The 15699-nt window shown below is 37.9% G+C and overlaps 1 protein-coding gene and 1 long non-coding RNA gene across 4 annotated transcripts in view; one reads left to right on the top strand and one right to left on the bottom strand.

Annotated features, from left to right (window-relative positions):
- Positions 1-10961: 10961 nt before the first annotated feature.
- On the bottom strand, positions 10962-13932 carry LOC131573575 (uncharacterized). The gene is made up of 3 exons (XR_009276217.1): positions 13761-13932; positions 12609-12738; positions 10962-11001 (listed from the first exon to the last, which is right to left on the bottom strand). It is a non-coding gene; the product is annotated as an uncharacterized LOC131573575 (long non-coding RNA).
- PTAR1 (protein prenyltransferase alpha subunit repeat containing 1) overlaps positions 13300-15699 on the top strand; it is an 87821-nt gene continuing 85421 nt past the window's right edge. For all 3 annotated transcript variants that reach the window (XM_058827645.1, XM_058827643.1, XM_058827644.1), the window contains exon 1: positions 13300-13402. In XM_058827645.1, coding sequence (XP_058683628.1) covers positions 13317-13402 — 86 coding nt within the window. In that variant the 5' untranslated portion in view covers positions 13300-13316. The remainder of the gene's footprint in view (positions 13403-15699) is intronic.

The raw sequence follows: 15699 nt of genomic DNA on the forward strand, positions 1-15699 counted from the left end.
CAATATTAATTGCCTATATAGAAGCCTTTTTGACCAGAAGATGATTAAGAAACTAAATAATTTACAGTTTTCACTAGATTAAAATAAAAAATATTTCAGGAAATTCAATGAAAATCAATCTCTTTAACTAATCATTACAATAATTTATCAGCTTTAACATTGCTTAATTTTTATATGTTACATACTAATTTATCATACTAGCTTGTACCATGAGTGATTTAATTGTCATTAATAAAACAGTAATTTAAAGAGCAATAAACTGATAGTCTGGCAAGAATATTCAGATGTGATTGAGCTCTACATGAAAGAGAAATTAAACCTATGATGTAACAATGATAGGAAATTTTCAACTACAGTACCTTTAGGAACTTTATTGACAATCTAGAGGAAGACTGAGAAAATTATATGCTAATCTGGTGCAATATTTTCTCAAAAGTAGCATTCTATCTTTATGTATTAACTTGATTTTCAACAAAGGCAATACAGAAAGATAAACCTGTAAACAAATTCACACTTCTGCTAAAACCAAATACACCAATTCAGAGAAGACTGAACTTACTATTTTAGTCTTTCCCAAACATCTGCTGACTTTTCTGTTTCTTTTTGTTTAAACTTTTTCACTGAAATCTGTGCAGTTGATAAACATAAGTATTAAATTTCACCATTTAAATCCATAGTTACCTGCCCTAGAAGGCTTAATCAGATACTGAAAGCAGATCCCAAGTGCTGTTCTAAAATATTTTAGCCAGGAATTTGTTACTTCTTAATTAGACTTTATGTGCCTGAAAACTTTCTTTTGACATCCTAATCTATTATGTAATCCTCCACAAGTTAGCTTTCACTCTTTTAACTCTTCTATTAGTAAAATTATCTCAAGAACGTGCTCACATGCTTAACAGTTTTTGTATTTATTTCTGCTGAATTACCTGGTCTAACTAGTAAATTTTGTCTCCAATCTGTCCTTAGATCACAAGGGCTAAAACAATATTATCATTAAAAGAGCAATTTGTTCCTTGCATATGCTATTTTGCAGCTATGACACTCTTCAGCTATGAATTGCTGAAATTAACATGTAAGATTTTCAAAAGCACTTGTCACAACTTACGACTGATCCTGTAGAAGTCTTAGGGTTTAGCTTTGAACAGGGCAACCCTGGTTGTGTGCATAGACTGGGAACAGGAAGCTGGAAAGCTTCACTGTGGAAAGGGACCTGGTTCCCCAGGGAAGTGATCACAACAGCAAGCCTGATGAGAGTTTGAAAATCATTTGGACAATGATCTCGAGCACTGGGTGTGACTCTTGGGGTATCCTGTGCAGGGCCAGGAGATGGACTCAATGATCCTGATAGGCCCCTTTCAACACAGCATATTCTGTGATTCAATGATTTATTGGAGAGCAATGGATTTCAAGGGAAAAAGTAGAACCAGAACTAAAACCCTTCAGATATCTTAGCCTCTTGAGCCAACTTGTATTGAAATCAAACAGCTAAGCAAGAGTTAAGCAGGTAGTAATTTTCTGATTAGTTATGTTCTTTTCCCCGTGCTGCTCTGTGTCACTGCTGAGCAAAGAGTATGTGAGACCTGGCCCTTATTCATCTTTTTGCAAGAGAATAGTTTACAGAAACAAAAATACCAGCTAGCTCTCCTGGTGTGTTTGATTTGTCACTATTAGTAGTAGTTTTGTTACTAAGATGCTCCCACGGGATTAGGTGCCTATCATGTACTCGACATACACAATAGGCATGATGCAGACTAACGTTTACACTTGCACTTTCTCTTTTTCTATACTGTTTGCAAAACAGTAAAAGACTTTAGCCAGTTTAAACATAACAAAATTATCAGAGAAGCAGGATATAGCCCTGACAGTTAACATTCCTTGCTTCCCTAAGATGATAATCTCTTCTTAAGAAGCACCTGGAGGTATACAACAGTTGAATATTTCTCCATGTTGGTTTACCTAGACTTATTTTAGCCTATAACTGGGTATTATAGAGCAGTAGATGCAAAATTTTCTAAATGTTTTGTTTAGACTCCGTGACTTCATCAACAGAAGCTATTTACACACCTTATTGTGACCTCTTGTTCTATTAAACTTAATAGAGAGTTCAAACACTACTGGTTTTCCTCATTCACAAAAACTGCAAAAGAATTATGCAAGTAAATAAGGATGAAGTAAAAGATGTTCCATCCATTATGGTGTGTGTTGCTGGGTTTTTCTCCCCAGTAACAAATAGTTTTAATAACTGGCATGGATCTAAAACACAGAAAATACCATGGGAAAGACATATGCCATACAGATTGACTAAATATGACTGCCACTGTGACTAATTGTACCATAAGAAATCCCAAACAAATGAATACTAATAAAGATGTTTAAAATTAAATGTTATTCTGGGTTTTTCTAGATTCATACACAATGGAAGCAAATATTTAATACATGGAGTATTTGATAGTAACTGGACAGAAAATATCCTGGGGGAGGAACAATTAAAAATGTTCTGTTTCAAATGTTACACTGTTTTTGTGCAAATTAAAGCAATATTTGGAAAAGCTACAGTGATTGACACAATCACATTTAGAGCTCTCAAGGTTTCATGAGTGCATTGCTACATGGTGGCTTCATATACAAAGAACTGCAATGAAAACAAAAAGAAGAAAAGAACATTTGCAGTACTTTCACATCTCCAGACCTATATTAAAAAAATAGGTTCTACCTTATTATCAATGACAGAATAATTTACCTTCTTTGAGGTTTCAATTGCAAGGAAAGAAACCAAATAATGAATAGCATAGTAAATTTTTAATATGAAAATCCCCCAATAAAACCTACAATTTGTAACTCAGAGTGGTCAGTGCTTGGTCCAGTGTCCCAAAATAAGACCTACAAATTCTAACTCAGAGTAGGCAGTTGCAGGGATGGGGGTTATAGTTATTTTAATTCCACAGAATTAAAGAGCTTAAGCCATCTGTATATTAAAACCACTAAAAACACTGAGAAAATACCTTCCAGAAAAGTTCTGAGGAGATTCCATTTGCTGGGGACCAGATGAGAGTTATTTTACTGTTTATCACCTTGACTCAACAATCTCCATTTGGTTCTGAGATGAGACAGTGGAAAAAAAAGACAAAATTATCTGACTTTGGTAACACATCTGTTTTTATGATGTTATACTGACTACAGCTGTAAAAAAAATTTAAGAACAAAACAAAATAACACCAATAAACCAAATACTGGAAAAATAAAAGAAGAAAAATCAAGACTACATAATTTCAGAAAAATGCACTTTGAAAATTCTTTCCTAGTAAGCCAAGAATTGTGGCTGCCTGGAGCTGGAGAATCATTAGAAGACATGTCCTCACTGGCCTTTACAGCTGGATGTGGTAATGCACACACCAGACTCGGGTATCCATTTAGGTAATGGTCCATTTACTAACAGAGACAGATTTTGTATTTTCTACAGTTTTCTGATGTTTTCTAATTATCATGATCAAGTTTGATCACCTTCAAATTAACAACAGCATGAGATTTTGTAAACAGTCAAGTAAGAACAACTGCTGTGTCTGCAGATTCTCATTTAATAAGAACCATTTTATCTCTGATGGCTTCAGTGAAATTACTTGTAAGGCATTTGAAGACACTCTGTTAATATGCCAGAATAGTTTTAAGATATACTTTCAATACTCGTATCAGATATACATCCCTCAAATTTAACTTGATCTAAATATAATAAAAATGTCAAAGCAATCTTAAACTGATTTGGTATTTTTACAGTGATATGAACTTATTCAACTCCTCAGTTCAGTTCTTACCCTTGAAATTATGGAAAGAGATTTACAAGAAAGGCTGAAAATCAAAAAATGTGGATAGCTATAATGCTTATATGGGTCAGAGAAATGGGTGTAGTTAGAGGAACAGTGACTCTGGGATATTACTGAGGACAAGTTCTTATTCCTAGTCAGAGTAAAATTCTTTCTCAAGTGGCACTAACACATATTGACCACCACCAGTTCACCAAAGTGAACTGCTTTATCCAAGAATATGTAACAGCCTGCATGTTTTCAACCCTGTCAGCCTTTTTTAGAGTCCTGTACTTCAAGTGCATTACCAGAGATGACTGAAAACTGTCCTCCAACATTCGCCTACTGAAAAATTACAATACAGGAGGACAAAGAAGAAAAATCACACCTTTATTTCTAAAATGCAATATGAGTTATTAAGTCATCTCTGTCAAGCGTTGCACCAGAGCACCTGATGGCTGACACCCAGTTGTGGAGTTTGGCTATCCTCAGCTATATTTGCAACTAAAGATCAGAGGAGTAAAATAAGAAAATTTTTATTTTACTCCTTAAAAAAGGAGAAAAATACATACACAGGCCCTCCCTCTGCTAGCTACACTGTGTTCTCTGGCATCTGGGCTTTCATTTAAACAGCCTTTCTACATGCCACCTATTCTTTTCTAGAATAAATATCTGGGGGAATCAGTTGGAAGTCAACGTCCTTTTACTGCTTTATTTCCAGTCCTGGAAGGCAAACTTGACATACTTACAATCAAGAGCAGAATAGAAAGCAATTATGAACTACACTGTGTTGAAGTTCGTTAGAATCTTCTCAAACTTTTTCCTCTGTTATGATTACACCATACAGATCTGTAATGTTCTTTACCTGAAATTATAAAAAGTAAAATTGTAATGTTTTAAAGTGATCTGGATAACAGCCTGAGAAAACAGCTACAGAGTGTAAAAGACATTCTGTCAGTTTCCTGAAAATCCATCAGTTGGTAGTCTGAGATTCCAGACTTACTGCATTCCATCTGTTATGAGAGAATGTTTAAATAGTAAACAATTAATGAAAGAAAACTGATATGAATCAAACAATTTTACAGCAATTTTTTAGAGATTCATAGTGCTTCCTGCATTCAGGGAAGGTTGTTGCTGAAGACTTAAAAACACAAATCTGTCAAAAAATATTGCTCCTCTTGCTTTCCACAACCAAAAAATGGTATAAAAATCTGCAAAACAAATTAAGCAGTACCATCTTCAGCATGCATTATCTCATTTATTATTTAAATAGTTGTTTTTCAACAGTTACTCCTTTCAACTTCTCCATATATAGAGAAAGCTTTTTAATTGAAAGACACAGATTACACTTTAACCATATTTGTATCATATAGTGTTATAAATATTTTCAGACCGTATGGATTTTCTTCCCCATCAGGACCTCTCCATCAGCATGGCTTTAGGTCAGGGATTAAAGGCCTAGATTGACCAGGGAAAAATCCTAAAAATTAAGTCTTTCAGACATCAGGTTGAAGGGGCTGCTCCAGTTCATCATGCTACAAATTATTGTTTCAGAGGTGAAGTTCAGAGTTCTCTACCACATACAGAGATAAATGCTCATTATGGTACCAGAAATAACACATGAAGTCCTCATTCCATTAGTGTGGACTTCTAGAAGTCTTAACTATAATTTCCTTATCTTACACAATGACAATAGGCTGAGAAAGGTAAGCTTGATAAGTGATGATTCAAGTCTGCAAGGAAGCAGAAGAAAAACTTCTCCCACCATTGTCTTCTGGCACAGTGAACCATTTCACAAAATCTGGTGGAATTTTTTTATGGAGAATACTGTAACGTTTATCTCTTGAATTTTTTTTTTTTTTTTTTAATTTTATCACCTTATCTGAAAAAATCCATATATTCTCCACAAAGAATGCCAGAGCAATAGGCTGACAGAAACCTCATGAAATTCAATGAGAAATCCTGCATGAGTGAACAGCCCCGGGCACCAGAACATTCTGGAGGCTGCCTGACTGGATAGCAGCTTCACAGAAAGCACTTGGGGGTCCCAGTAGACATCAAGCTGACCATGGGCCATCAGTCTGCCCTTGTGGCAGAAAACCCACCAAGATAATCCTGGGATGTGTGAAGAGCAGTGCTGCTGGTGTGCCATCCATCCATCCATCCATCCATCCATCCATCCATCCATCCATCCATCCATCCATCCATCCATCCATCCATCCATCCATCCATCCATCCATCCATCCATCCATCCATCCATCCATCCATCCATCCATCCATCCATCCATCCATCCATCCATCCATCCATCCATCCATCCATCCATCCATCCATCCATCCCCAAAGCACCAGGATAAGGTGTCACCGCGCCCCCTGCTGGCCCCGGCCGGGCTCCGGGACCCACTCCTGTGCTGATCCTGTTAGTCGTTCCTGCCTTCCTATCCAAACTGTTTTCGGCAGCTATAGCCGAATTCGGGACATTAAAACAAAATATGCTAAGTGCAAGGGGTTTTTTTAATCATAGAAGCCTTCTAATTTTTAATCCCTTTTTTCTTCAGACTACGTAAAAAAATGTCATTTCGTACCTTTCTTGTCACAAGGAAGCCTTGAGCAGTTGCTGCTCAAAGTAAGCAGTGAGGAGTTACCCAATTGAGGTTAAGCTCTAATATAAATCAGTTTTCTACAACTACAGTAAGAACTGCTGTTCCAGCAGAACACAGCTACCTGTTTTGTTCGTTTTTGCACTTAGAAATGGCGGTGTATTGCTGCGATTTAACACAAAAGGAATGCAGGAAATACTACACATCAGAAATCCATGTGCTATCTCTGTTTGTCTTCTGTTTCAACTTGAGAAACTTCTAATCTCTCCTTTCTGCAATGAGTGTTAAGTGCTTTTTCTATGACTCAGATACTTAAATCTGAAATGGGGTTTTGTCAACCCTACAAAGACAAAAACAGTGACTTCATCTCAATTAATGATGAAACAAAATCAGAGGGCACTCCCACTATGCTTTACCACCACTTACGTATTCCTAGCACATTTTCATAGCACTCGGGAACAGGAAGGTGTTTCATAAGAAGTTTTGCCATGGAGAACCATTGTATTAATTAAATAAAGTGACAGTATGAATGTCAGGTCAGTAAGTCTAAGTAAGAATATCATAATTCCATAATTTTTTTGGTTTAAACACTTGTCTTCTGTAAAGAATGACAGTGTTGCTAAGGAGTGGTTTTAAGTCTTGTTCAGTATTTTAAGCAAACATTTGCAGTATTGTTTTTTAATGTGTGGAAAGCTTTCCACATTAAGTAGCAGTGGTTGTGTTTTATATTTGTTACACAGGTTCAGTGCAACATGGAATCTGTCACTTTGGAAGCATCTCACACCTACTGCAGGTCTACTAAAATCCTTCATATTTACTATATTACTAATCTGTGTGACAGCTTTAACACTCAGATAAACGTAAGCAAACCCAAACACAGTAAGTTATATGACTTCAAAATAAAAGATGGCTTAGGACATATTCTCACAAGTAGATGAATTTAATTTGCATCCATGTGAGTATTAATGGAACTGGGTTTGTGAAGACAAGCTGGGGGAAGGGTGAGGAAGTCCCACACATACCTGATAAAACATGTAGTCGCTTCTTATTCTATTCTAAAAATGCTCTTCAATCTTAGCTTTTCACAGAAAACACATTAGAAATTGTAGAAGCCTGACACTTTTGAATTATTGTATTTCAGATATATGAATGCTTCTAAAAATAAGAACATCATTACATAATACACCTTTGTAGTCAACTGAATAAAGATGACAGCTAGTTTATCTAAAGTTTTCTAGCAAAAAATGTAAAATACATAGGTATAGATAATGAATCAAAGTATGTTTTACTTCAGACTTAGGCTGCTGGACTGCTTTTGTTTCATTATTAAAAAGATGTCTAATAGAACTGTACCAGCTTTTACCTGATACATTAATTCACTGATCTGAGGAGATCCACCAAGTAACTCAAAAAAAAACCAACCCAGAGGTAGTCTTGGGGTATTGTTGTCTTGGAAACTGCAGCCCAGCTGACTACATTTCCTTGGAGAATGATTTCTATATATTTTGTTTAGCATAACAGCATTGTATTTCTCTCCAGTAGAAGCAGAGCAGTATAGCTAACCAGCATGGAATGATACAGACCTATTCCTCATTTTGCCTTAGTGAGACAACAGCTCTGACCCAGAAAATACACAGCCATGCCTGCTAGATTTAAAAAACCCTTGTTTTCTGTACACACACAAGAAAGATTATTCACAGAGTGAACGTATCTTTAGTCTGTTACACCGTTATATATATGTTATATATAAAGATGAAAAGCTACCTACTTTAATTGAATTTGCATTTCTCAATGGAAAATGCTCATTTAAGTGTTATGTTTGCTGAATGAACTAAACCTAAAGGACATGAAGATGCATATTTCATTCGTTAAAGCTACAAGGAGACTTCACAGATGTGTGCACTTCAATTTGTGAGCTATAATAAATGAGGTGGCACAGTTCCCTGCTTTTTCTGTACTTTCTTGTATTAAATAATTCAAAGGAAACTCATTTATGTCCTAATCTTTTGAGATCAGCCTCTTGGTGCCAAGACACGGCAAGGAGAAAGATTTAAAAAAGTACAAGTCCCATTTTTGGAAAGCCACAGCAAGACATTCTCCAATTTCAATATAAAGGCTAAAAAACAGCACTATTTTTAATACTATTTTCCAACCCTCTCTGCTACCACCTCTAATTCATATAATAATCTAATTGTATCACATTACACTTGAGAGATGGTAAGATCTATACCTCCCCTTCAAAGCAAAAAAATCCTTCCTTCTGACACACAGTATTTTGTGCACTAAAGAATAAAAAGGTAAATTTTCCTGATCACTGCACTAATACAAAACTGAATAGCAAAAAACCTAGCTGAGATGTATGCAGCTGTAGTACAATTCCAGAACTATCATAAGTCTTCTTTACCTACATTAACGGGCACATAGAAGAGTTTCTTCCTAGCAGCCCTTTAAGCCTTCTCCAGATCAACAACTGCTTTCTCCTATTAACCACCTCCAGGATACTTTATCTTAGTAAGTTATTTTCAGAATGTGAGTCATCAACAACTTCACAAAAATATTACTGAAAGATTAAAACTGTATGAGCAGCTGCAGATACTGAAACCACAAACATATTCTGGGATTCCCTCTATTTGCTTCCTGGACTTTAAAAGAAAGACTTCTGGCTACACATATATATTGCCATCATCTTAATTGAAAATGTGTTTTGATCACTTACAAAATGGAGGAACAAACAAGTGCTTGATTCTCTTTAGCAATGCATGTTAATATGTGCATAATGTAATAATGCACATTAAGCTACAGGTATCAGGACTGAGATTTGCAGGATCGGAAGACTTCAGAGTTGTTACTCCCTTCCACTGATTGTGTTTTTTCATTATCTAGCTTGACTTAAATAATTGAGGGTTGCATGCACTAGCCTTAAACAAAATTGTTTCCTTTTATCAAGTCAATATATTTTAAAAAGTTTCAATCTCAGCCCAGGAAGAGGAAGGGAGGGAGGGCTTAAAAAAATTGTTACTACTTTATATTGCAAGACCACTGTGAAGAAAAATTAGTTAGAAAACGTAAATATACACCAAAAGGAAATTAGGTGGTTACAAAATTTCATTCTCTAGCATTCTTCCTGTAAATCAAAACCAATGGTATTCTATATAAAACCAGTTCTCATACATATAAGGAAAAAACTCTTGAGACCGAACTTTGTCCTTCATTGGAAAATGAGAAAGCATTCTCAAAAGTAGTGCAAGGTGGCATTTAGCAGTAAGAACAAACATGAGAGGTATTCTAAACGTGACACAAAATATGTTCATTTACAAAAACAATCATCTCATGCTCTGCTACAGTAGGAAGGAAAATGAAATAGTCATATTTATTACTTCTCTGAATCAATCCTTGATTATTGTAAGGAAAATCATGCTGAAACCACATTTATATAGGGGGAGACTTTCAACATGGGTTTGCTGATATGGAAACTCTAAAGAAATAGCAACATTGTCTTAGCTAACATTGGACTGGCAGTGTGCATCTAGCATTTAAACCAGTTGTTTTTCCTTTTGGAGAGATTTTAATAAAATTACAATAAATTACTTTTTAAAAGAGAAAAAAAGAGGAAAAATTAGGTGTCAGACTTAAAATAATTGATTATGCACAATTTGCTGATTTGAGTGCATATGACCAACAACTACTATTTAGAAACCATCTTGCCCTTCAGGCTCTGTACTCAAACCATTTGATATCATAAATATAAAAATACTACTAGAACTTCTCCCTGTCACACACAGGTCTTATTTAAAATGAATATTGTTTGTTTTTAAGAAAAAATTTGAAAGTAGTTAACATGTCAAGAACATAATTTTTGTATTAAAAATTTGTTTCTTAAGAAAAGTAGAAATTTTTATTAATTTAACATCTTTTCCATTCAAAAGAATGTATAATTCAGTGTGTGCGAGATTATTTCTTCTTGGCACCTCAACTGCATTTCCTTCTAAATAAGAAATGAAGAATTTGGAGAAACACAGACAGAATTATATCCACAAATGATGTCCATTATACCCAAAGTGTAAAGCATATGGAGTGTTTCTCAGAAATGTTTTATTAAAAAAAAAAAAAAAATCAGCATATTTTAGAGTGAGGTGTATTTCCATCCCTTTTATCTTTCATCCATTGGAGAACCATGCTTGACTCTCTGTCAGTGATGCTGTTTCCACAAGCCCACTGATGCTTATTGGCAGCATAATGAACAAAGCCACACCGCACTCTCTAGAGTGGTAAGAAACCTTTATTGCAAAACATAATTTATTGCAGTAAAACAGTTATATTAGAATATTAAATTTTGATGCAACAACAACAGACAATTTTTTAATTTTTACCTTGAGCTTCCTTGGAGCAAACCAGAAGTCCCTGACCCTGTCTGAACACTGCTGAGTTGCAGGACAAGTACCAAGAGAAGTCAGCTCTCCCTATACTGGTGAGGCCACACCTGAAGTCCTGTGCCCAGTTCTGGGCCCCTCAATTCAGGAAGGGCACTGAGGGGCTGGAGTGGGTCCAGAGAAGGGCAATGGAGCTGGGGAAGAGTGTGGAGCATTCCCTCTATTTGCTTCCTGGACTTTAAAAGAAAGATGAGACACCACATTCTCTGATGTTAAAGAACCATCACTGAAAAATCTGAAGATTCATGCTTTTCATTACATGGAAAAAATGTGCTGCGACCACCTGCATCTGTACCGTGGCTGTCAAATTTTCAAGCAGTCTTTGTAATAAATAGAAAAGCAAGGACAGTGGTAGTGCACTTTCCCTTGTGTTGGCTATGCAATGTGATATGCTTAGAAAAATATTAGGCCATGGGAAATCACTTAAGACTGATGTTCCCTGTGCATTTGTTTCCACCCTCACAAAGGGGGGGACAACTAGTACCAGCTCTGAGGCGTTTTCACAAAAAGTATAATACTGAAATCAATTGCATTAAACTCAGTTGGACTTGTCCATAAATCTCTAACAAAATGAAATGGTTGGGAGGCACAGAAACAAGCCAAGGTTATTTTTTTGCAAAGGTGGCCACGAAGAAATTAACAATCACATTTCATGCCTAAATTGCAAGATTTTAACATTCCAGGCATTTATTAAGGCAAGTTTAATGCTCTAGGATTTTGTTATGTCACTTTAGATAGTTAGAAGGTCATATTATTCTGTACCCATGAGAGAAGAAGTCCTCGAGCAAATTGCTTCCAATACTTTTGAGACTGCCCCAGATGACATAGGAATGGATTACTCAGGAAAATTTCTGTGTGTAACGGAGAGATAATTCTTGACTATTTATTACAGTGTATTTTTAACAGTTTATACCCTATGTGAAATCTAACAAAAGAGTATTTTCTGGAAGAAATTATTACAATTTCCCCAAAATTACAGCAAGTAAGCATTCTTGGCTGACAATTCAATAATCACTCCCGAAAGCTACTATAAAGTATCACATACAATATTAACACCAATGCCCACCTTACAACCTTTGACAATGTATATAATTGCTAAGATGTACAATTTGAATACCTTCTATTATGACATTTAAGTAAGAATAGCAATTTAATATTCAGTCCACTTCAAAAGGTATGCATGAGGTCATAGACAATATATTACCACTCGATTGCACAATTCAAAATAACTACTTTTGCAACTTTTAAGTACATTAATAGTTTTGCGCTAATTTTCAGTACTTTAAGAACTTTGCATTGTTATGATTGATTTTCACTTGTACCCAATACTAAAACTAAAAAGACCACCAAAACTCCAACCCATCACAAACATAAAAATTAGCTTTTTAATCCATAGAGCTTTTTGCCATGATTAATGACATCTTAAAGATGTTTCATTTAGGTGTAATTCACCAAAAACTCTTAACAGAACTACAACAACAAAATCCCAGCCCAAACCAACCGCATAGCTAGAACTATTTCAGTCACTGTATTCCCAGACTGAACTTCAACTGGCTGCTTTTCACAAATGTGAAAATACACAAGCAAATTGCACAGGACAAAGTGAGACGGCAATGAGCCTGAAAATATAAACTACCCATTACAATACATTACTGATTTAGTCCTTTTCGACAGGGCAAATAGGCATAAATGAAAAATTCAGGGTTATGCTGAACACAGCAATCTAAGCTATTTTGAAAAAGCAGTTTGTATTTTTCAGCTAAAAATATCTCCCAATACTCACCAAGTGTTTCAACACCTTTCCTCATATTTGTATCTTTGCTTATTTGACATCCAGAATGTATCAGTTTGCTTCAATAATTTTAGCCACACACCATAAAAACGTCTATACATTCCACAAAGTGAACGAAAACCTAGAACAGCACAGACATATAATACAATCACCTGAAGCGAGCATTATTTAGTCTAAATTTTCCCACTTAAAATATGGGCTATGAAGAAGGCCCCACAAAATGTCCCGTACGCCATTTTATTATTACTTTTAATTTTTAAGGAGAGTATATGGAAGGGTCTACCAAGCCTCTCGGGGTAGGAAAGGTAATGATGAAGCAGATAATGACGACACTGCAAGCTTTTAAACTAGAAACAAATTACCTACGCGCGGTTAATGCTTTGTTAACACAGTAATTTCTAATGACAAGCAAATACGTAAGTTACAGTCCAGAATTATAATCGCCTCTTCACACTCAGCCTTGAAAATAAGCGCTCCCCTATTTCTTGGGAGAAGCTATACGCACAACGCTTATCTTTTAAAGCTACCAGTGGCCTATCTTTTAAAGGTGGCCTATGGCGATTCCTGCCATAACACACGGAGAGATAAAATCCCGTGTGAATTACCGGGCGCCGCTCCCGCCCGGCACCGCCCCGCGCCCGCCCGCCCGCCCGCCCGCGCTGCCCCGGAAGCGCTCCCGCCGCCGCCGCCTGCGGGAACATGGCCGAGTCGCCGGAGGAGGTGGCGGTGCTGGTGCAGCGGGTCGTGAAGGACATCCGCAACGCCTTCCAGCGGAACCCACACATGTGAGTGCGGCCGCGGCCGGGCGGCGCGGAGGAAGCGCTGCCCGTCCTCAGGCCCGAGCGCGCTCCGCGGCCGCCGGCGGGCGGGGTGCGGGTCCCGCGGGGCCGCGCCGGGGCCGGGGCCGAGCCCAAGGTCACGCCGTGAGCTGCCGCGGGGACCAGCCGGGTCTCCTCCGAGCGGGGGGGCCGGCTCCGGGCGGCTGCGGTGGCACCTCGTTGGGGCAGGGCGCTGTGTCCCTGTCCTCGGTGCTCTCCTGCCTCTGCGGCTTCTGGACTCGCTCCGGGAACCTGAGCCGCTGGAGATCCCGTGTGGCTGCGGCCGCAGCCCGGCGGCCACAACCGCGCCGCCGGTAACACGTACCGAGTCATGGAAACCAGCGGGGGCTCCGCAGTCTGTAAGCGAAGGATATGTTTCCAAAGAAAAGTTGCTAAGTGACCTCTCTCTGAACTCGATGTTGGCAGTGTTAAACTCGTCGCACAGCCGGGATGGGGCTGAGCCTTCCCGGTGGGTGGGCCAGCCCTGCCGGGCCCCGCAGCAGGCAGCGGGTTCTGTGTTTGCCTGGAGCAGAGCTTTGGCATTGGTGGGAACAAACTTAAGGATAGAAACCTCCCGAATTGCACTTTTGGACAAACAGGTCAGTGTGGTGAATGCCACCTTCAAATCCCTATCTGTTGGTAGAAGTGGCAGTGCTTTTCATTATGTGTTGTTTTGCAGAAGACAGAATGGCTATGAAAATGCAAACAACGTAATTGCTATCTTGTGACAATAAGATTTAACCAGCAATCTGCGGGGCAGATGGCCTGTTTTATTTTTCAGTGTTGTTGAACAGCCTTGAGACCCTGTTTTAAGTGCCTCCCATAATTCTGTTTCCCAGATTATATTTCTCCAGCCTTTAAGACACAAACTAGGGAACTATATGCAACTCCATGTTGGTTATGGCAAATAAGGTAAGCACATAATTAATAACAACTTCCTAGTTTAGGTGAGGTGTATTTGTGTCTGCTGGAAACTCTGCAGTCTCTGAGGTGGCGGCCTATTAATCTGTTCCAGAAAGTTATAAGTTAAACAATTGCATAGGAAAATTTTATGGCACTTAATTTATCCCTTTGCTTAACAAGACAAGATTAGAGTAAATACCCCCATGTTTCTCTAAATGTAGTAAGCAGTTTGGGTGGGCGGCCAGGTTTTAAAATGCAGCATATGGATGCCGCTTAAAAAAAGGCTGCGTTTTTCCTTGATGCTTCATTTTTAGGATGTGAAGCATAATGTGCTGTAAATGGCCAGTATTTATGAATGAATGTTCTGATTTTTTCATAGCTTACTCCTCTGCCAGAATTGCATAATGGCAGCAAACTTTGAGATGGTGTTTCTGAAGAATTAGTTGCTATTGCAGTTTTCTTTCTTAGATGCAATTTCAGCGATGAAAGTAGGCTGCAAGGGCTGTGCATGCTGAGACTGATGCACTGTGGTGTGCTTCAAGTGAAAAAGTACTAGCTGCTTCTAGTTTATCCCTCAAAGTAGGAAAAGTGACAATTTTGTCTGCTAGATTTCTGAAGTGGTTGAAACTGCTTGAAATGGTACTCTGCAGGCCAGTGTAGGCGGTGGGTCCTTTGCTGAGCTGCCTCTGTGCCTTGGGAGCACCTGGCTGTAGCCGTGCTGGCTGGGTCTTTTCGTGTATCTGCATTGTGTCTTCTGCAGTTCTTGAATTCCTGTTGGATTCCTGAATTCAACATCTTACAGATCCAGGTTTGAATTATTTTATGTGGGAACTGCCTAACCACTGAAAATAAGGAATCTGTTACATGCGTGGTGTTCCTATTCACTTTCCGTACTTTTGTCCCGTACAAAGAGGTGACCTCTTTTCCAGCATTTATTGACCCTCGTCAATGGCTGCTTGTACACCTTAGTGTCTGTCAGAATGGGTGTTTTGTTTTGGTTGGTTCATAATTTCATAAGCTTTAAAGTAGGATCAGCACTAAAGAGCGTGTAAAAATAAAATTTTATACTAAAATGTAACATAGGATTGATGTTTCTCTTTTTTTTTACTTTAAATGAAATTTGCAGCAAGACCGTATTTTTTTAAGATGAGCTTCTAGCTAAGTATACAACTCAAAATTCTTTTTGCCTTTTCTCTCTGATAGCTCCATTTATTTCCAGTTGGATAACTGCATCAGCATACTAGTTTTCAATTTTGTAAGGCTTCTTTTAAATTTATGGGAAAGTATTTTTACCCAATCTTCCAAGGAAATCAGAGAAGGTCCCTCTACATGGAGTACCTGAAGCTGAAGACTCATAATGG

The sequence above is a fragment of the Poecile atricapillus genome, chromosome Z, assembly GCF_030490865.1.
Source record: "Poecile atricapillus isolate bPoeAtr1 chromosome Z, bPoeAtr1.hap1, whole genome shotgun sequence".
NCBI classification, from domain to species: domain Eukaryota; kingdom Metazoa; phylum Chordata; class Aves; order Passeriformes; family Paridae; genus Poecile; species Poecile atricapillus.